The sequence below is a fragment of the Polistes dominula genome, unplaced genomic scaffold (genome assembly GCF_049000335.1).
Source record: "Polistes dominula isolate Pdom_NZ unplaced genomic scaffold, Pdom_raw_medaka contig_31, whole genome shotgun sequence".
NCBI lineage: Eukaryota > Metazoa > Arthropoda > Insecta > Hymenoptera > Vespidae > Polistes > Polistes dominula.
In genome coordinates this window covers 7,796,626-7,817,122 of record NW_028300925.1, presented here as the reverse complement: position 1 = coordinate 7,817,122, position 20,497 = coordinate 7,796,626, and the positions used below count along the sequence as shown (strand labels likewise).

The following is a 20,497-nucleotide window of genomic DNA, read 5'->3' as shown; positions in this document are numbered from 1 at the left end:
TTAGATACGTCAGCAAGGTATATTCTCGTATATCGCATGTACAATTTTTAATATAAATTTTTCGTTGTATGTGTATGTGAACACTCAAAGTGTTCGATATTAGCAACCAGTGCATACTCGAGACAAACGCAAGCTCGCGAAGCAAGCTGCAGCAACAGATATATGCGCACCTATATATACTATGTAAAAAAAAGAAAGAAAAAAAACAGGAAATCCTATATTAAATTATTTTTATCAAAAGTTGATTACGAGTTGAAAAAAAGACAATATATGAGTAAAAGAAAAATGATGGATGAGAGTAAGAGGAGAAAGAGGAAGAAAGTAAGGTGGGAGGAATATTTAAAAACAACTATAACAGCAAACGATGTAACAAGTATAAGATTAAAAGCTTTCTTACTATGACCAAACACTCTGACATTGTAACTGTCTGTACACATACAAAGAGAAAGGCACTCGCGTACCGAAATGCAAACAAAGCGTGGCACGAGTCGGGTACTCCAAAGCAAATACTTGCTCGTAGCTTCGGATGGTAGGTAGGTAGATAGATAGATAGGTAGGTAGGTAGGTAGGTAGGTAGGTAGGTAGGTAGGTAGGTAGGTAGGTAGGTAGGTAGGTAGGTAGGTAGATAGGTAGGTAACAAGCGAACGAGCAAACCCGTCAAATGGAGACACTTGACTACAGTAGCACTTACAATTAGCCGCTATCAGCACTATCCTCGATGTTAGAGCTAACGAGGTATCCTTAATGGCAAGTACTAGGTATATACCTGGGCTTAACGATCGTTCATTCCTCCGATCCCCGATTCTTAACTTTTCTTATTGAGAAACGTATCTGTTTAAATAGATACTATTATTATCTTACATTTATTTGAACAATATTCTACATCAACGATCCGTAATATTATCATTAAGGAATTAAAATATCTCGATCTGGAAAGATTTATTTTTATATTTAAATAATAAGAAGAAACTTCCTTCCCCCCCCTCTTAATTGATACGAGAAGAAGGAAATTTTTATTAAAAAAAAAAAAAGTATAAATGAAAATGATTATAATGGAAATCGAGCATTAAGACAGATCTTTGCCAAGATATATTTCATTTAAACACGTAGGATGTTCGGAAAGCCTTCGTACGAGGACATCGATCAAGGCACCCCTGGTACTCTTAGGAATTCACCAACGGTTGGCTGATGATATGGAGGATCGATCCAACAACACAGCTAACACCGAGCTCCGAGACCTAAATCGCCGTAAAAATCTACTCTTATATTGCCTTTTAGTCCTCCCCCTTCTTGACGCTTCTCTTTCCTCTTTTTCTTCAAACCCACCCCTTTCCTCCAATCTCTCAGATTTCGCGCCTGCCTATTACACCTCTTCCCTCTCTTCTTCTTCTTCTTCTTCTTCTTCTTCTTCTTCTTCTTCTTCTTCTTCTTCTTCTTCTTCTTCTTCTTCTTCCTTCCTTGCTTCCTTCTCTAGCACGAAATAGCTCGAAGCGGAAGTATGCAACTACCATGAGAGGAATAGCGTAAAATAGGAACAAAGAAGAAAATCATAATGTAGTATTCCTTGCGCACGCTTGGTTGGTTACCTACCCGACTAAATTTATAACCAAATCGCTAAGCGCCAATTTCTCTTTGTTATTTTTTTTTAAAGACTTTTATTCGAAGAAATATGCTATCCCCCGTTGTTGGTCCTTTATCATTCCAATATTCCATTATCCTTCTCTATTACTTCTCTTATTTCTTTATGTTTTTGTTTTCCTTTTTTCAAGAACCCTTGCCAAATACAATATCAAACAAATAGTGTATCATAAATTTCTAACTACATCGTTAATATAATTATTCGTATTGAATATATTCTCTGAAAAAAAACAGGTAAATAGAGAAGTAAATAAAAAGAATTTTGTCAATCGAAATCATAAAGGAATTGTCACGAAACGTTATCGTATAAATCAAATCAGAGTTCTACAAACTTTTGATCGAATCTGTATATTTATTGGCAACCGAAGCGAAAATACGTGCCTCAACGGACGAGCATAAATATTTCGAAACTTCTTTTTATCGTTCAACATTGTCAGGGTATACAATTTGTAACCTATCTAGTTATATTGAAAAAAATAACACGATTATATAGAATATTTCTCTCTCTCAAAGCGATTAACAGAGTAGTAAGTCATTTCGATAATCGAATCTAAACGCATTCGAGAGAAACGAATAAAGTATTCGAATGCTAGGATGAATTATTACGAGTGAAACGATCAACGCATTATCAACGACAACGACGAACGAATGAACAAAATATAAATAAAAGAAATAAAAAAAGCAATTCCTTTTATCGGTTTTCATTGGAATAAAAATATAGAAAGAGTTCTTAAAGTGAAACGAACGATTTCAACGAACAATATCACCAACGTACCTTTAAATCGTACGTCTTAATAGAAAAACAAAAATAATACAATTTATACGATAATTAAAAATATTTCCAAGTGTTGTACGGTATTAATTTTTGTGATTGATGAATGTTCTCCGCCAACTAACAATTGCAATCGTTGAAAACGAAATACTCTTTGGTGTTATAATACCGAACTACGTTGTTGAATATGCAAGGCGTAATTAATAAGTAAGAAAAAAAATAAAACATATATTTTTAGTCAACACAGAGAGATAACTTTAGCTAGACGCGTATATGCTTTCGTAGTACTCAAAGAGGGAGGGTTAAAGGTAGATTAGAAATTTCAACTGACCCAGTTAAACCCACCAAATTCTACAACGTCCGATAGAAATGTGGTCTGCGATAAGACGTGATAAAAAAAAAAAGAAGAAAAAAAATATAGGATAACACGTACACACACATACACACACATACAGAAAGTAGAAGAACATGTTCATATAGAATACACGTCGAGATCCTGTTGAACAAAATCAATCACGCAAGATGATTCGAAATAGAGGCAGCCCAACCTCGGATCAAATCCTTCGAACGTAGGACGAAATATATGAAATGTCTAGATACGTAGGTACAGAGATATTTCTATTGAATATAAGAGACGTTATTTCATATTCCTCTGGTCTCTTCCAAACGCGTTTCGGTCGCGACGATACGTCGCCCTATTTAACTTTTCCCGAAATTTCGTGTTAGCTTGAAACTTCCTCTCCCTTTTCTCACGCTTTACACGTTTTCTTAAAAGTCAAATCAGACATGGGGTGGTGGTTCATAAATAACCAGAGAGAAAGAGAGAGAGAGAGAGAATGTATTACGAACAAAAAGTACATATTTGTTCGTACACAAACGTACATACGTTTACACAAATATATACGTATACGTGTACGTATGTGTATACGTACTACGAACGTACGTTCTATCGACTTTTTCGCTTCGGACCTCGCTTCTCAAATATTTAACGATTGTGTAACCCGCGCGACCCATAAGCGATTTACATTAAAGAGAAAGGGAGTGAAAGAAAGATAGTATATTGTTCTAACTCGTATCTATACGCAATAAACCGTTAGTAGTCATTTAACCGCAAAACGACGATTTCTTTGAAAACGTCCCTTTTCATTTCTACGAGGGGAGATTAAAAGCTTCGATATAGGTATAGATACAATATGGGGTTTGGTAGTATGGTTGAACGTTATATAGAGAAAATTGACGATACGATCGAAGCGTATTTTAATCGAATTAAATTTATCGGCTAGGAGAACACACACTCGATAAGACAATGTAACGATAATTCTGGTAAACCATGCACACCCATTTCCATATATGTATTCGTAACGTCCAATTTAGGGTTCTACTGCTGGTAACTCGTCTAATTATTATCTGACACTACGACCTTCCATCGATCGATCTATCAATCGATTTGTCTCGGCGGTACATTTCTATACCTCTCATCATAAGGGGGCATAGAAAATTGGCAAATCTTTCCGACACATAAAACGATATCAAGTTTTTTACGAGATAAAACGATGGAAAAGATTAGATAACATTAGATAGAAAATTTACGATACTTCAAAAGTTTATTCAAATAGATACTGGTACTAAACAAGTAGTAAGAACTTTGATGTCTAACTTTTTTCTGTTTTTTACTTGCAACAGGACGGATATAAAGAAAATCAAAAGAATAAAATAAAATAAAAAACATAGATCAAGGGTAAAAGAAGAAAAGAAAAGAAAAACAAAAGAAACAAAAGCAATTGGTTACATCACCTACTAGAAACCTAGATAGATAGATAGATAGATAGATAGATAGATAGATAGATAGATAGATAGATAGATAGATAGATAGATAGATAGATAGATAGATAGATAGATAGATAGATAGATAGATAGATAGATAGATAGATAGATAGATAGATAGATAGATAGATAGATAGATAGATAGATAGATAGATAGATAGATAGATAGATAGATAGATAGATAGATAGATAGATAGATAGATAGATAGATAGATAGATAGATAGATAGATAGATAGATAGATAGATAGATAGATAGATAGATAGATAGATAGATAGATAGATAGATAGATAGATAGATAGATAGATAGATAGATAGATAGATAGATAGATAGATAGATAGATAGATAGATAGATAGATAGATAGATAGATAGATAGATAGATAGATAGATAGATAGATAGATAGATAGATAGATAGATAGATAGATAGATAGATAGATAGATAGATAGATAGATAGATAGATAGATAGATAGATAGATAGATAGATAGATAGATAGATAGATAGATAGATAGATAGATAGATAGATAGATAGATAGATAGATAGATAGATAGATAGATAGATAGATAGATAGATAGATAGATAGATAGATAGATAGATAGATAGATAGATAGATAGATAGATAGATAGATAGATAGATAGATAGATAGATAGATAGATAGATAGATAGATAGATAGATAGATAGATAGATAGATAGATAGATAGATAGATAGATAGATAGATAGATAGATAGATGATATAGATAGGTAGAGGTGTCCGTGTCTTTCTATCTCTTTCTCTCTCTCTTATCGATGCCGCCACGTTTTCGTTCATTTAACGCGAAGCTTAATAGACAATCAAGCTGACGACGGGAGTACTAACGGGCAAATTGTTTCAATCGACTAAAGCTTCCGGTATCCGAACTTCGCCGCCAAGATTGGAACCCCGGCTAGTTCTTTAATTATTATTCTTCGTTTTTCCAATCGCCTTTGCTGCCAAAGCTAGTAAGGGGTTTTATTGACTACTACGAGGGAAGGAAAAGTTGCGAATATCGGCGCACACGAATCTAAAAGAAAAAAATTAAAGGAAGGGGTAGACGGTGAGGAAAGAACCAAGGCAAAAAAATAAAAAATTAGAAGGAGAAAGGGGATGTAGGGGAAGAAAAAAGGGGAAAAACAGGAAAAAAAAGAAGAAAAGGGAAGAAGAAAAAGCGAATAAAAGACGCGACGAATCGCGAAATGCTTGGCCCGCATTCGCAGTCACCCATTGTGTGCAGGCGGACAATGGGGGTAGTAGAATCTTTCTGCTAGCGCTTGTTGCTCCCCGATCCTGGGTGTACTGACTAAACTTTGCCCGCAAACCACGTGCGTCCCTTACCGTTACCTACCCCTGTCTGTAATTTCGCGCACAAACGGTCACGTACAAACGCGCGGCACGGTTACCTTCTACAGATGAACACTAATATATATATATATATATATATATATATATATATGTGTGTGTGTGTGTGTGTGTGTGTGTGTGTGTGTGTGTGTGTGTGTGTGTGTGTGTGTGTGTGTGTGTGTGTGTGTGTGTGTGTGTGTGTGTGTGTGTGTGTGTGTGTGTGTGTGTGTGTGTGTGTGTGTGTGTATTTATAAGGATAGAAGGAACGTGAGGAATGAAAAGAAATAAGAGAGGGTTGAAATAAAGGAGCAGAAAAAGAGAAAGAGAGATTGAAGCGAGACTAAAACGTCAAGGATGGTAGGAGTAGGTATATGTAGTAGTAAAAAAAAAGAGGAAGAGTAAAAGAAAAAGAGTAAAAGAGAATGAGAGAGTGGGAGAAGTGAAGGAGAAACCGTGCAACAGTAGAAGGTGGTAATCACGCGCGCATGGTAAGGTTCGCCTGGGGATAGGTCAATCAATGACCTATTTAAGGTGATGTCAGCAGTACAGCTTCGCATATCGAACTTCCGCTCGCGCGCGCAACAAGAGAAAAGGGGCTGAGAGAAAGAGAGAGAAACAGAGAGAAAGGTTTGCGATTCGCCTCTTTTCCGGAACGTCCTGTGACGTATACCCCCCTTTTCTTCTAAAAGACTCAACTACATTGGATTTCCTTTCCGAGATACACTGATACTAAATTATTATAGAACCTAACGTGAAAAGTTACCACATTTTCTCCTTCTCTCTTTCTTTCTTTTTTATTTTTGTTCTTTATTTAAAGACATTTTTAAGTAGAAGTATACTTGACGAAGAATCTCATGCAAAATTATGTCTGTCTATCCATCAAACGACATTATCTACTTGGATGGTAGAATATTCGAATGCTTTTTCCGAGTGTAGAGTAAAACGGCTGTCCAGATCGGCATTATCTACTTTGCTCTTAACGTGTCTGCCTGCTTGCCTGGCTGCCTTTCGTGATCGTTTTGTTTAACCGGATAGGAAATATAGCTTGGTATTATAAAGAAGAGTAAGAGAGAGAGAGAGAATGAGAACTGGACGGACGGATCCGGAAAACTTTGAAGCATCTAAGCGAATAGGCAGGAATAGTAGTCATGGACGTTTTAGCGATGGGTAAGCATCGCTAAAATTAGAGATAATAAAACAAGAACGGGGCGAGAGCTTACGCGATGACCGATTCGTAAAAGGACTCTTGGAACGTGAATATTTACGTTGAATGTTGTGACAAGCGTGCACATAATTTTACTTAAAATTACGAATATGAATAGGAACAAATTTAATGTAGGGTAAATCGAAAAAAAAGGAAAACACACACACACAAATGTACAAAATCGTAAATTCAATCAATACGACGACTATTTGTAATCTTTTAGAAAAAGTAATTACATCTTAGAAAACTGACGATTAGTTTGAATAAAAATGTTCTTTAACATTTCTTCTCTCTCTCTCTTTCTTTCTTGGTAAGCTCGAAACGATAGTCGAACGAAAAACATTATAGAAGACATGCACGGCCGAGACGTATTCTTAGCGCGCTTGAAAATTTTCGCTCGCACCGACTTACACGGGAAACACATTACGCGGGAAACGTTGCTTTCGCTCGTACGAGGAAAAAAAAGAACTTTTGCAAATTTTCTCGAGGGAATTTCGGTAATTCGATGAACGAGGGTAAAAAACGTAAATGAGGCGTATACGAGGATCCTGGAGGAAACGTACAAAAAAAAAAAGAAAATAAAAAGACTTTCGACACAAAAAACAAACGACACCTACAAGAATTCCGATCGTAATAAACACTTTCTTCCTTTCTCTCTCTCTCTCTCTCTCTCTCTCTCTCTCTCTTTCTTTTTTTCTTTAAATTCCATTAAAAAATAAAGCTCCATCCCGTCCTTAGATACGCGTATATATATCTCCGTAAGTATCCAGCGGTTTACGTTTATTTTTGCATGATCACGATGAACACGTTGAAATAGTTTAAAAAGCGATGCCATACGTAAAGATAAACACATACTTCCGATAATAAAAAGAAAGAAAAAGAAAATTAGTAATATCCCAAATATATAGACTAAAAAACAGACTCACCTAGAGGAGTAGCAATATGAGAAAATCTTCATTCCATATTTCCAATAATAGGATATTAAACACCAATAAAAAAAAATACATTTGCATACCGTATTATTTCTTTAGAGAGCGGTATCGATATAAAAAAAAAATGAAGAAAAGCTTCCAAAAGGATATGGGTTGGTGATGAGCGCGAGACACCAGTTGCGCGGTCGTGTAGTCTGGTCGAGGTATCGCAGAGCAACGGGCACAAAACCTGGATAGGGTAATTCTTCGCCGTCTTCTTCTTCGTCTTCATCATCATCATCGTCATCGTCATCATCATCATCATCATCATCGTCATCTTCATCATCGTCCTCCTCATCATCATCCTCGTCTTCATCATCTTCCTCTTCCTCCTCGTCATCATCCATGTCATGAATTCGACGATCTTCGTTGAGTCTACGTAATCTTTCGTCAATTTCAACATCCTCTAGCTCGTTTGTTTCCCGGCCAACGACCGGTGGTCGACGTTCGCTAGTCGCAGGAGCTCCATCCTCGTCCTCGTCATCCTCCAGGTCACTCAGCTCGGCCACGTCGCTATCCGATCCTTGCTCGCCACTCGTAGCCTTCGTCGGCGAACGATACCGATATCCTTGTGGATAATGCGTGGACATTTTCTTTTTCTCTCTCTCTCTCTCTCCCCCTCTCTTTCTCTTTCTCTTTCTTTCTGAATTTTTCTCTTTTTTTCTCTCTTTCTCCCCCCTTATTTCTCAAGCTGCTTCACTTCCCTTCAAGAGACGCCGAAAGAAGCGTCAGGGTGACCTCGATCAGCTCCTCTTCGGCCACGTCGTCGTCTTCGTCGTCTTCGTTTTCGTCGTTGTCGTAGCTCGATAATCTCGTCCACGACTCCGGTGCTCACGCTTTCCTCATCGACAAACGACGTGAAACAACGCGGTAAATAGCAGCAGCCCTCTTCGATGGTAACAACACGGCCGTCCTCGAGATCGACAAGAATGGTCGTCGCCGGGGAGACATCGAGGACGGACTGTTCCTCTTCTTCTTATTATTATTCTGTTTCTGTTCTTCTTCTTCTTCCTCTACTCTCACGTCAATCCTTCGTCCCCTCGAAAAAGAGAGGAAGAGAATAAAAGGAGAACGGAAGGGAGAGAGAGAGAGAGAGAAAGATAAATAGAAATATATGAATAGAAAAAGAGAGAAAAAGAAAGAGTGGGAAGGAGAGAGAGAGAGAAAGGGAGGGAAGAGAGAAAGTACTTGTTTCACCCTCCGTTCGTTGGTACGTCGCACCGTAGGCGAAATTTACGTCAACTGTGCTCGCACCCGAAGCTTGCGAGCAACGTCGTCATCGAGGATGTTCCAGCTTGAGCTGGGAAAGAAAGAGAGCTTTGATTTATTTTCACGCCGTCCTGAGAAAAACTCGGCAACGGCAACACCACCAACACCAGCAGCAGCAAAAGCAACAATCAACCACGAGATGGTTTTCCCTTTTTTTCTTGTTCTTTTTCTTTTATTATTATTTTTTCTTTTCTTCTTTCTGTTGATCTTGTTTTCACTGTAGTATAACTTTACCGGTATTACCAACGTCTATTCGACGTCGAGACCACGTCGTTCCGGATTTTCGTGATCGAAACAGCGGCCGAATATCGGCCTGCCGCATCTTGCGCCGTAGAGAGTAGAAGTCGAGAAGAGTCAGAGCAGGATCTAAATGCGTGACCGTTCAGCACAAGACGCGCCTGCCCGGTTCTCTTCTTCCTCCACCTGCGCTACCACTTTCCTCTCTTTCTCTCTCTCTCTATTTCGCTGCTACCCTCTTTCGCAGGATTATTCCTTGTTTCACCTCTTACTTTTTTTTTCTTTCACCTATATATATATTATATCTCTACAAATGAACTTTCTCTCTATCTTTATTTCTACGTATACGCGTAAATACCTGCGCTATAGTATACGTATGTATAGAAGTTCCAAAGAAGGAAAAAGATAGAGAAAAAAACTGGTGATGTGATGTTTTTTCGCGCGTGCCGTCCCACGCGTGGATCACGCAAAAAAAGTGATACTCTCTCCTTCGTCGTTTCGCACGACTAACAATTGCTCTATAGATCTATACGTCTATTCATCTATTTATCTATTTATCTATTTATCTATCTATATGTATATATCTATCTATCTATCTATATTTCTATCAATTTATCTATCCATCAGTCCATCCATCTATCTATCCATCCAATCCATCCATCCATCCATCTACCCTTCCTCTTCTCCACCGCGCACGATCGACTTCGATGTTGGAAGGGAATTGATACCAACTGGTGGTGCCGTTCTTGTTCACGACGATACGATAGTGGTAGCGGTGGTAGTAGCAGTTGTGATGGTAGTGGTGGTAGTGGTGGTTGGTGATTGGTAATAGAATAGTGGTAGTAGTAGTAATAGTAATAGTAGTAGTAGCAGTAGTAGTAAACGGCGGCACTTGGTGGTGGTAGTGCTGGTGTTTTTGGTGGTGGTGCCCCGTGTAGGTACGTCGGGAACGTACGTGTCGACTGTGCTCGGCGCAACGTCGACCGGTGACTGAAAAAAACGTCGAACATCCTCGTCGTCGAGGCTTAAACGCATGCGCGAGCTTGCCACCTCGTGACCTCCAACCTCCTCTTTCTCCTCCCCCAAAAGATCCGAAGATCCTCCTCCTGCCTCCTGCCTCTGCCTCTGCTTCAACCTATGTGCTTTTCCTTCTTTCTCTCTCTCTCTCTCTCTCTCTAAATTTCTGTCTCTTTCTATACTTCATCACCTCCACTGCTTCATCTTCCTTTCTTCTCTTAAAACACCTCCTTCTTTCTGGACAGTACTCGAGAGAAAGAGGGAGGGAGAGAAAGAGAGAGAGAACTATCTTAGCGAGTCCTTGAGATCTATCTCTTCTTATTCTTTTTTTTCTTTTTTCTTTTACTTATACTTTTTCTACTTCTTCTTCTTCTTTTGATCCTCGCTTTCGTTTTCTTCAAGAACTAAGCGTCGCGTGTAACCTTCTACCCTTACCTGAGAGATATCACCTGTTCGCAAGCTTGATCGTACATTGAAATTCCATGAGACACAGTTTCGACAGTAATCATCTACAAATCAAGAGCAACAAATGAATTGAGTTTAATAATGTACGTCAAAAGAGATAGGGGGGGGGGGATGAGAGATCTCTTATATATTCATACATCTTATTATTTCGTGAAATCATTTGAATTTTATTTTGGTACTAATATACTTCATCTTTGTGTTTTCTTTTTTTTGTTTAAATCAAATGTAAAATCTATATTTTAATATATGACGTTTTGATGTTGAAAAATCCTTTTCGCGATCATTTGTTATTTTCTGCGTAATCATCATGAAGGAAATGTTACGACCTATCTATCCATATCTCAGTAATATTGAAAGATGAAGCGGAAGTGAGGAATGGTCCGCGTCTGTAAGAGTGCATCGCATTAAAACTGGAGCCTCTGGTATCCTCGAGCTATGAGCGAGAGACCTCCGAGATTCTCCTCCGATCACGACGTCATAGTATGCGTGTTCGTCTATTTTCGGCTGGAATCCGTAACGTGGCTTTTCGAGCCGCGAATCGTTGTACTGTGATTCTTGACGATGCCAGAGGTCTGTCGATAATCAACGCCTAACAAATCTTTATTCGAACGACTAAGAGCACGGAAGTACATCGATTCTCCATCGAGAACGACTAAATCGATTTAATGTTAATTGACTTCAGAAATAAAAAAGACAACAACAAAAATAAAAGAATAGAAAAATGTAAAGAAAAAAAATACTAAGAGAGACTAAAAACTAAAAAACGATAACATTAGAGGATCTTCATCATTTGGGAAAATGCGGTTTGGATTTAAGTAGCAAATGCGACAGATATTTGATTGCTTTTCTATAATGTAACTTTATTTGAACAGGATATGTGCTTGGACGTTTAATATATATATATTAATCTGTATATGTCCTGTCGTAGCAGCATTAAAATATAAACTACATAAATATATATTATATATATAAGTATATCTTAGATTCAAAAATAATATTCTTCGATTTACAGCGAGATATTACCACAACATCTAACATAGCACTCGCTAAATTGAAAGGTATTTATTAATCTCTTTACTCTATCGAACACGCCAACGCACGACAATCTAAAAATCGAGGAAGACGTGAAAACCTGTAAGGAATGCCATTATAATTTTGCGTTATCTTTATAATTAGAAACATCGCGCTAGCACTGTTCTAGAATATACGTGTCATAGAACTAAAAAATTATCTGAATTTATTTTTTCCTTTGTTATTTATTAGATCGCAGTAAACAAGGCAAACTTTTGGCGCATTCCTTTATCGTTCCGTGCTCAATAAATCCGCAAGTTCGGCCGGAGTCGTCACGGGTAAGGAACATGTTCGATATTTACATACATAAGCTCTCGGTACACTTTTGTCCTGCTTCATCTTGGCAAGGACCTTGTTTTTGCGAATTAATATATCATCGGGTTTATTCGGATCCGCAAATATTAGAACCTGTCCCGGTATCAGACGTTCGCGTACAACGCGTAATAACTCGTTCGTATCTTCCGCGTCCGAATTTCCTATTATATAGATCTGAAAAAAATTAACTTTCATCGTTCGATCCTATTATCACTCCCTCCCCCTTTGTCTATATCATAGACAAAAACAAATATACATGCATACCTCCGTAGAACTATCGTGATAATGCAACAACGTTTTCACCATTTCCGCTAAGGAACTTGGTAACTGCGTCAAAGGTTTCTGGAACGAGGTAAGAAGACGTTCAGCTTTATCCTTGAATTCGATACGTTCCAAGTAAGTCGTTAATCTCAATAGATTTCCACAGGCAATCGAGTTGCTGCACGGTTCCGCACCATCGTGATCTGCAAACCCGAGATCATAAAAGTCACGATAACAAGCACAAGGATATTTTATATCTCAGCTTTTTGACGATGCCTCCTCATACTACACGACGACTAGTACACCAAACCGAAACACTGAGCAGACGTGCCGCTATAAATATTTTGACGTGATAGTCTTCGCTAGCACATAACACGGCTTCTCTTTAAAGAAACGAGAGAGGTAGGTATATCTCGAATCAAAATCGGTTAAGCGCTTTTGCGCGACCACGAAGAATAAACTTTAATTATCTTGAAAACGAGCTAAAATTACATAGAAAAATATTTTTCATCGTACCGTCCCTGAGTCGTAGAATTATCGTAGGATCGTCCTTGGTAGTTGAGTAATAGCCGCCATTCGTAGTATCCCAAAAGAGCTCGTCCTGAATATCCTGAAGTGTCTCGGCAAACTCCAACCAATGTGGATCTAGATTAGCTTCGTACAGATCTAACAACCCCTTCACAACAAATGCATAGTCCGCGTGGTAGCCTCTTATAGGTACACTCCTACGATATTTCGTTCGCTTCATCGATATTCCCATCTATTCTTAACCCTGATTTTTAACCCTTTAAGGGCCGCAACCTGACAACGCTTAAGACAACAGTACAGGATGCGGAACAGTAAAGGGTTAATGGATTCGACGCTAACCTCCTATACTTACGTTAACACGACAGCGTCGTTATCGCTACGGTAACAACTACGAAGCAATAAACGTTCGGATTTATCATACAGATAACGTTCGATAAACTTGGCAGCATCCGTTGCCAAATCGACGTACCGCTTATTACCCGTTGCAGACCCAGCTCGGGCTAAGCCGCTTATCATTAGACCTGAGTTAGGAATGGAAATGTGAATAAATGAGAAAGACCATTATTAATGATTAATGGTGATTAATAACAATCATTAGAGCAAGACATTAGTAAACATTTCTCACCATTCCACGCAGCTAATATTTTATCGTCTAAATGTGGCCGTGGTCTTTTTTCTCTAACTTCAAAAAGCATTCGTGATGCTTCTTTCAAAAGAGTTTGCGTCTTCTCGACCGTTAAACCAAAGTGCTTTGCTGTATCTTCAACACTACCGTAAACGATTAACACGTTTTGCTTGCTCAATTCGCCATGAGGATCCTAAGAGAGAGAATTTCTCAACAATGTTCATACCCGTAATAATGACTTTAATAGATCTATCTACGTACTCGACGCGGAGGTACATTTCCCTTCGGTTTGACAGTGAAATGAAAACAGAAGACCTCGCTTAATTTCAATCCTTTTTTATCGACCACTTCTTGAGCCAAAAGCGTATTGATTTCATCGTACGACCAAACGTAAAAGGCACCTTCTTTCTTTTCCCTTGATGTTTCCATAGGATATGAATCCGCATCTTCGGCACTGTAAAAGCCACCCTCCTACGATGATGATCTCAATTATAATTGTAGATTTGAACGAGTCTGAAAAAATGTTTCTATAATAAATGCAACAGTAATACCTTGTGTCTCAAATCTCGAGAAACGTAAGTAGCTATGTCGTCAATAATCTCAGCAAAGAACGGATCCTTGGTAGTTAGAAATGCTTCGGTATACGATTGCAACAATTGGCCCTGATCGTAGAGCATTTTTTCAAAATGTGGCACGTGCCATTCTTCGTCAACAGAGTATCTTGCAAAACCCTTAAGGGTGAAATGAAAGGCGAGAAAATGAGCAGGTCGTCAAAAAAGTAAATGTAGAGATAAATGTAAACTCACTTGACCGATATGATCGTGTATTCCACCAAGTGCCATTTTTTTAAGAGTATTCACGCACATATCCAAACATGTGCGAGCGATATCGCTAGATGGATCACGTGCGTACATATAAAAGAGAAGATTCAAATAGACCGGCTGAGGAAACTTAGGTGCCTCGGAAAATCCACCAAAATTAGGTTCGTAAGAGTTCCTCAATAGGTAAACACATGCCATACCACATTCCTCCGAAGGTACAGATCGTTCCTGTTTAAAAAAGTAGAATGAGTCGATGTCAAGGCCGATTCTAATCGACTACACTGTATACCCATTGTCTTTCTTTCGCTTACGATCAGCCCGCCTTTGTTCTCGACTGCGTTCTTCAATCTCTGAATAATGGTCCCACCGAGTAACATTAGTTCGCTCTTATTCTCGCGCCACTGTAAAGAACAATTCAAGCGATCAAAATCTACCGTACGATTTAGTAAGATACGATGTTTGCCGATTGAGCCGAAATTATTCAATCTTTTAAAGATACCTCTTTAGAAATACTAAACAGGACTGTTTGAAATCCAGGTAATCCGTGTCTATCTTCTGGCGGAAAATAGGTTCCACCTATGATAGGTGTCAAATTCGGTGCGAGAAATACGCTCATCGGCCAACCACCGTGTCCAGAAATAGCCTACCAGAACAATCACTTTATCGAAGAATATGTCTTGACAATATTTCCTCTCACTTAATATGAATTCATATCAATTTATGCGATACCTGAATAAATGCCATATATATTCTATCGATATCCGGTCGCTCTTCTCTGTCAACCTTTATATTAACAAAATTCTTATTCATGATCTCAGCGATTCGTGGATTCTCAAAGGACTCCTTCTCCATAACGTGACACCAGTGACACGTCGAGTATCCGACGGACAAGAAAATCACCTTGTCCTCCGCTTTTGCTTTCTCTAGAGCTTCGTCTCCCCAAGGATACCACTGTACAGGATTTCTTGCATGTTGCAATAAATAAGGTGACTTTTCCAAAGCCAATCGATTTTGTCCCTTCTTGAGTAACGTTTCATCAATATTTTTCGTATCGTTTTTCGTCGAGGATGCCATCGTTTTCGCAAACAATTTTAAAGATATTTCGGAATTATATGTCGATCTAAAAATAAATCCCTTTCAAATTGTTATACAAATTATCAAGACGATAATTCACGTATACATTAATATGTAGTGAAGAGAAATATTTTCGAAGAGTGTTATTTAATTAAAGTGTATATATTATTGTAGTAATATTATCTCACACATATGTGCGTAAATTTTACCTGCACAATTGTGATCCAATTATTACCGAAGTAAAATCTTGTAACGAAGATCTACTTTTTCGACCACTGCGACTGTATTGTTTCTTAGATAATTCGGATAAATATCGTATTGATAGTAACAGGCTGCTTCTTCCCAAAAGCATAACAGATGTAGCATGGAAAATTTATCTACGACGATATATATATTTGTATATATACAACTGATTTTGTATTTTAAATTTGGCATGTTAAGTTTCAAATCAAATTCAATCAGTTTCGCGGTATGTCGAAATTAAAGATGGCGTCTACGCATTCTCGTATAGGGTATATCGATACTGTATATAAATGCATAATATTCAGAAATAATACTTTAAATGTTCATATCTTTTATTTTAAAATAATATGACATTAGTCTTGTTAAAACAATAGTACGCGAATAATACCAATAAATCGTTATATGTTGTCTTATGTGAATGAAACGATATGAAATGCATATAAATATAAGTAATAAAATTTTCTAACCTGTAACGACATCGAAATATATCGAACGCAACACTGGATACTTGTTTTCCTTAAAATTGAACAACACTACTGAATGTCACTCCTTTATAATAAAAGACCCGTTAAAAATGCAGTGACGTTTGATATATAGATTACAATGAAGTATTAAAAAAAGCTTAGGTGACCTTCGCTAATGCGTAGTTGGTAATTGCGTCTGCTCAGTTGTTTTGATGTGGTCTGAGACAAGACGTACGATGCCTTCGATACTTTTGAATATTTTTAAATAAATCTGAACTAAATCGTTTAACTTTTATGATTTCTAAATGAATAAATTAATCAAGATTAAAAAAAAGTAATATAATAAAATATAATAACTATCGATAAATTAGTAGACAAAAATGATAAATGTATAATATTCTCAATAAAATTTTCGCGGTAAAAGTAGTTGCGTAATAATTCATAGGTAGCGCAACAGTAAACGTCATATTAGAGATCCTATAGAAGGGACGCGCCAAAGAATTTTTGGGGGACAAGAACTCGTGTAGTCACGTGATTGCGCGCGAATGATTCAAACATTTTAAATAGTATAAAAGTTGTATATAGTAATAGTGAATAGTGTAGGGGGTAGAGTGGTGAATTGGTTCGAAAAAATTATGAAATAATGAATTACAACATAATACAATTTTGATAAATATAATTATCTACTATATATATTATATTTACAATTATTTTAATCATTCGTACAATTTGTTTTTAATTTCCAATATTAATAAATCAGCTAAGATTCCTGGGTATTATATCTTCATAAAATGGCATCAACATCAATTTCCAATTTCCGATAATTGTAATAAAAGTTTCTTTCTGGAAATATATTTCTAGAAAAATAAAAAAATTGTATAATATTTCAATGATTAATATTTTAGTATTTTATATTTAGTATTTTAATATTTGGTTATTATTGTTTTAGATAGTATTTTCGTTAGTTTTAAAATATTAAAACCATGATATTTATACCATGATTATTTATCACAAACAATAAGTCTGTAAACAAACGATAAGTTATAGGTTAGGTTTGTACATTTATACTTGTAATTATTAAATGAGTAAATTAAACTTACTCTTATAGAAAATTACTAAAAAAAAAAAAACAATTAAATATAAATATCACAATAAAGACTATAAGTATTCCAAACTTAAACTAACCACAGCCGTTATTTATACATACTAAAGATAAACATGGCTGCGCGTTGCATCGGAAGCTGTCCCCCAAATTTTCAGCCAATAGCAACCCTAGCAATATGTATGGCGCGTCCCTCTTAAAGGGTCCTACGTCATATTTTGTATACTTAAATTTGTATTTGTCACACCCACACCGCAATGTTACAAACTTAGTGTCATTAAAGTAAGAGATCGTTATTTTGAAAAAAGATATCAAATATATTTATATTTGATGTCTCCTGCAACGTTGTGTTTTTAAATTGTTGTCAATCGTTGTCCGAATATAATTGTAGATCAAATTTCCAATAACCTAAAAACTCGGACACAATGGCAGCAATACATCGAGAGGCCATCCAAAAACAAATACAACAGGATTGGGCAAATCGTGAATATATAGAGGTCATCACGGGGAATATTAAAAAAATTACTGATTTTCTTAATTCTTTCGGTAAGTTAAAAAATGTGTTTATAAAAGTTCTTAGATTTCATTGGTCAAATAATTGATATGGAAAAAAATTGTGTAAACACATTTAAATTAAATTCATAGAAGTGATCAAGTATTATTTAAGAATCTAATTATAATTTAAAATATAATCTTCATTTTATTTACTTTCAGACATGTCTTGTAGATCACGGATAGCTGTTCTTAATGAGAAGCTTACAACATTAGAACGTAGGATAGAATATCTAGAAGCTTGTGTAAGCTTATATTTATGTCATTTGCCATTTAACGTCTATGTGAGTTGAACATATGATTAAATTTATCTAATTGATTACTTTTTTTGCAATAGGTAACAAAAGGAGAAACGTTAACATAAATTGAACTGACAACTCATTATTGATATTTTATTATGTTCTCTTACTGTATACAAGTTTGGAGAAACGCTTGGAGAAATTACATTTTACTACTTCAAATATATTATTTAAAACTAACCTTATAGGCTAGTAAAATGATATTATTGTATAACTAAACAACTCAGTAAAGTTTCATTTTACATAAAAAGAATAATCTGGTTTTGTATATCTTACATCAGGCGATTTGTCAAAATTGAAAGCCATAGATGTATGTACATACTTCAACTTTTCTGGTTTATAACCTTGTAAAAGCTGATATTTATAAAGAGCTGCTCCCAAAGCTGCATATCCAGTTATCAGACCTACAGTACCGCCTTTGGGAATAAGAGAATAAACGACACCGCCAGCAGCAAGTGCTAAAAGAAATGATGCCGATCAATTAAAGTATCAATTATGATTTACACACAATAATCTTTTAATTAATATATATTACTTACTGCCATAAAAGTAATTCCATGGATCATCTTTTTTTCTGATATTAGTTAAAGCCAATACAGCAAGAGTAAATGCTGACGTTGCACCTATCCAAACTAGAAAATGTTTTCCACCCCGAATAAAACCTTCTATTCTATTAGGTGTTGGTCGTGCAACGCAAAGATCATATGAAGCTGATACAACAGCACCTATGTAACCATATTTCCCAAGTGCCAATAACTTCTGAAAAGGCTCCTTTCCTTCTGTAGTATGATCATATTTAAATTGTCTTAGAAATTCTCCAAACATGCTAGCACTATAAAATAAATATATAAATTGAATAAAATAATTTATAACAAGAGAAATGTTTAAAAAATATCATAAGGACATGTAAAATATCTTAATGTTTTTCTTATTTAAACACTACATGATCATTTTTCTCTCATTTATACAACATAACCAAAGAACTATAGAATAATCTACATTTTAAAAAATAATATGCACACAAAGTATGTATATATGTACCTTTTTAATTAAACTATGCGTTTATTAAATACATAAGTAAAAAGAACTCGTATCTGCCAATTTTTACGTATTTTCCCAATATAATAACACGAACCACACAATCCACTATAGTAAAGGCCCAAATTTGTCGTATTATATAACAACTACCAATCGAATACTCTCTTTAAAAAGTATGCACCAATGAAAATCAATCGTTCAATAAAACGAAAAGCTCCTTTACGCATGTCAAGTCAAATTGTTTTTACCTGGGTTAAAGAAAAGAACAATAATTTGACCAGTCTTTGACCTGTTATGAAAGCATTCTTACTAGTTAATTAAAAGTTTATAACCATCTATTTATTTTCGTATTTTAGAAGATACTATTTATAAAATGTTACATCTAATGATTATGAGGACTTTACCAAAGGTGATTATCATTAAGGATTTTTCACTTATCATGTAATTAAATCTTATTAAAATAAGATAGCATAATAATATTTTTTAATCTTAATTCCTTGTGCTACCATTTTTTACTTACTTATTATATTTTATGTTAATAATCTGAAAACGTAACAAAATATTTACATTGATATGGTCACATAATTTAAATGTTATTATTACATTGTATATAAATAAAAAGAAAAGATTTATTTATTATTTTAATAACAATTTTAATAACTCATCTTCTTTAACAATATCTTACATTGTTGTAAAGACAAATTTGATTTCAGAACATCACATTAATCCATCTTAGGGCACTAAACACATGTCAGTCTTTATTGAATCAAAAGCAAACGAACATAAATGCCAATGTACCAGGCCTTAGCGAAAAGTGCTACAAACTTCCTTCGACACGTAAGAGAACTTAAAACATTCTTCAACTTTAGACGAATAATTATATTTAATATTTTATAAAAGAGCTTGCGATGAAAGACTATTTGTTTTGTTTTAGCCGTGGGACCAAACGCATCCAAAGATAAAGAGTATAAAAATCCAGAGTACTTTTGTTATCATCTAGATTCATTCGCAGAGGCCGAAGTGGAATTAGCAAAGTTTAGATTACCAGCACCTTCTAACAAAGTTCCTTTCAAACAATGAACAATAATTATTTAAATCTATCAAACAAATTTTATTGTCAACAATCAGAAATAATAAAGAAAACAATAAGCTCATAGTTTCATTATAGAAAACAGTGTGATAGAATAAGAAATATTTAATAAAAAAGAAAAAAGATATGCTTAAAAGATTTACTTTTAATGATGGTAAAAGAAAGATCTTTTAATTGACATTTCATTAAATTATGTTAATCCATTGTCAAGATGCTATATTAAAACATACATTATCAATGTCATAAATCTGCGAC

General features: G+C 35.7%; 5 protein-coding genes and 1 long non-coding RNA gene across 12 annotated transcripts in view; 3 read left to right on the top strand and 3 right to left on the bottom strand.

Moving 5' to 3' along the window:
- The window catches only part of Ca-alpha1T (Ca[2+]-channel protein alpha[[1]] subunit T), a 73,132-nt gene extending 62,890 nt beyond the window's left edge, over window positions 1-10,242 (bottom strand). For 3 of the 4 annotated variants that reach the window (XM_089171145.1, XM_089171148.1, XM_089171147.1), the window contains exon 1: window positions 7,884-10,242. In XM_089171145.1, the coding sequence (XP_089027271.1) occupies window positions 7,884-8,361 (478 nt within the window). In that variant the 5' untranslated portion in view covers window positions 8,362-10,242. The remainder of the gene's footprint in view (window positions 1-7,883) is intronic. The other variant, XM_089171146.1, reaches the window with a different exon arrangement.
- Window positions 10,172-11,872, top strand: LOC149033018 (uncharacterized). Its single transcript, XR_016176121.1, has 2 exons — window positions 10,172-10,263; window positions 10,697-11,872. It is a non-coding gene; the product is annotated as an uncharacterized LOC149033018 (long non-coding RNA).
- LOC107073809 (spermatogenesis-associated protein 20) lies at window positions 11,594-16,446 on the bottom strand. Of its 3 annotated transcripts, none has more exons than XM_015334516.2 (13): window positions 16,165-16,427; window positions 15,664-15,831; window positions 15,110-15,500; window positions 14,880-15,023; window positions 14,692-14,781; window positions 14,366-14,608; window positions 14,111-14,290; window positions 13,821-14,030; window positions 13,560-13,752; window positions 13,287-13,455; window positions 12,923-13,131; window positions 12,410-12,609; window positions 11,594-12,319 (listed from the first exon to the last, which is right to left on the bottom strand). In XM_015334516.2, exons 2-13 carry the CDS (start codon window positions 15,804-15,806, stop codon window positions 12,059-12,061), a joined length of 2,433 nt encoding a protein of 810 aa, XP_015190002.2. In that variant the 5' UTR covers window positions 15,807-15,831; window positions 16,165-16,427; the 3' UTR covers window positions 11,594-12,058. The 3 variants fall into 3 exon arrangements, with proteins under 3 accessions (XP_015190002.2, XP_015190003.2, XP_089027278.1); XM_089171152.1 differs by having other exon boundaries at window positions 11,987-12,319; window positions 12,406-12,609; window positions 16,165-16,446; XM_015334517.2 differs by lacking the exon at window positions 15,664-15,831 and having other exon boundaries at window positions 16,165-16,424.
- A 961-nt stretch (window positions 16,447-17,407) lies between these two features.
- On the top strand, window positions 17,408-18,370 carry HSPC300 (hematopoietic stem/progenitor cell protein 300). Of its 2 annotated transcripts, XM_015334515.2 has the most exons (4): window positions 17,408-17,545; window positions 17,655-17,809; window positions 17,978-18,060; window positions 18,153-18,370. In XM_015334515.2, the coding sequence occupies exons 2-4, from the start codon at window positions 17,689-17,691 to the stop codon at window positions 18,177-18,179; spliced, it is 231 nt and encodes a 76-aa protein (XP_015190001.1). In that variant the 5' UTR covers window positions 17,408-17,545; window positions 17,655-17,688; the 3' UTR covers window positions 18,180-18,370. The 2 variants fall into 2 exon arrangements, with proteins under 2 accessions (XP_015190001.1, XP_089027292.1); XM_089171166.1 differs by having other exon boundaries at window positions 17,498-17,809.
- LOC107073806 (NADH dehydrogenase (ubiquinone) B14.7 subunit) lies at window positions 18,181-19,312 on the bottom strand. The gene is made up of 3 exons (XM_015334513.2): window positions 19,156-19,312; window positions 18,654-18,946; window positions 18,181-18,572 (listed from the first exon to the last, which is right to left on the bottom strand). The coding sequence occupies exons 2-3, from the start codon at window positions 18,937-18,939 to the stop codon at window positions 18,349-18,351; spliced, it is 510 nt and encodes a 169-aa protein (XP_015189999.1). The 5' UTR covers window positions 18,940-18,946; window positions 19,156-19,312; the 3' UTR covers window positions 18,181-18,348.
- Window positions 19,313-19,384: 72 nt separating this feature from the next.
- On the top strand, window positions 19,385-20,378 carry NdufV3 (NADH:ubiquinone oxidoreductase subunit V3). Its single transcript, XM_015334514.2, has 3 exons — window positions 19,385-19,561; window positions 19,866-19,989; window positions 20,087-20,378. The coding sequence occupies exons 1-3, from the start codon at window positions 19,526-19,528 to the stop codon at window positions 20,230-20,232; spliced, it is 306 nt and encodes a 101-aa protein (XP_015190000.1). The 5' UTR covers window positions 19,385-19,525; the 3' UTR covers window positions 20,233-20,378.
- The last annotated feature ends 119 nt before the right edge of the window (window positions 20,379-20,497 follow it).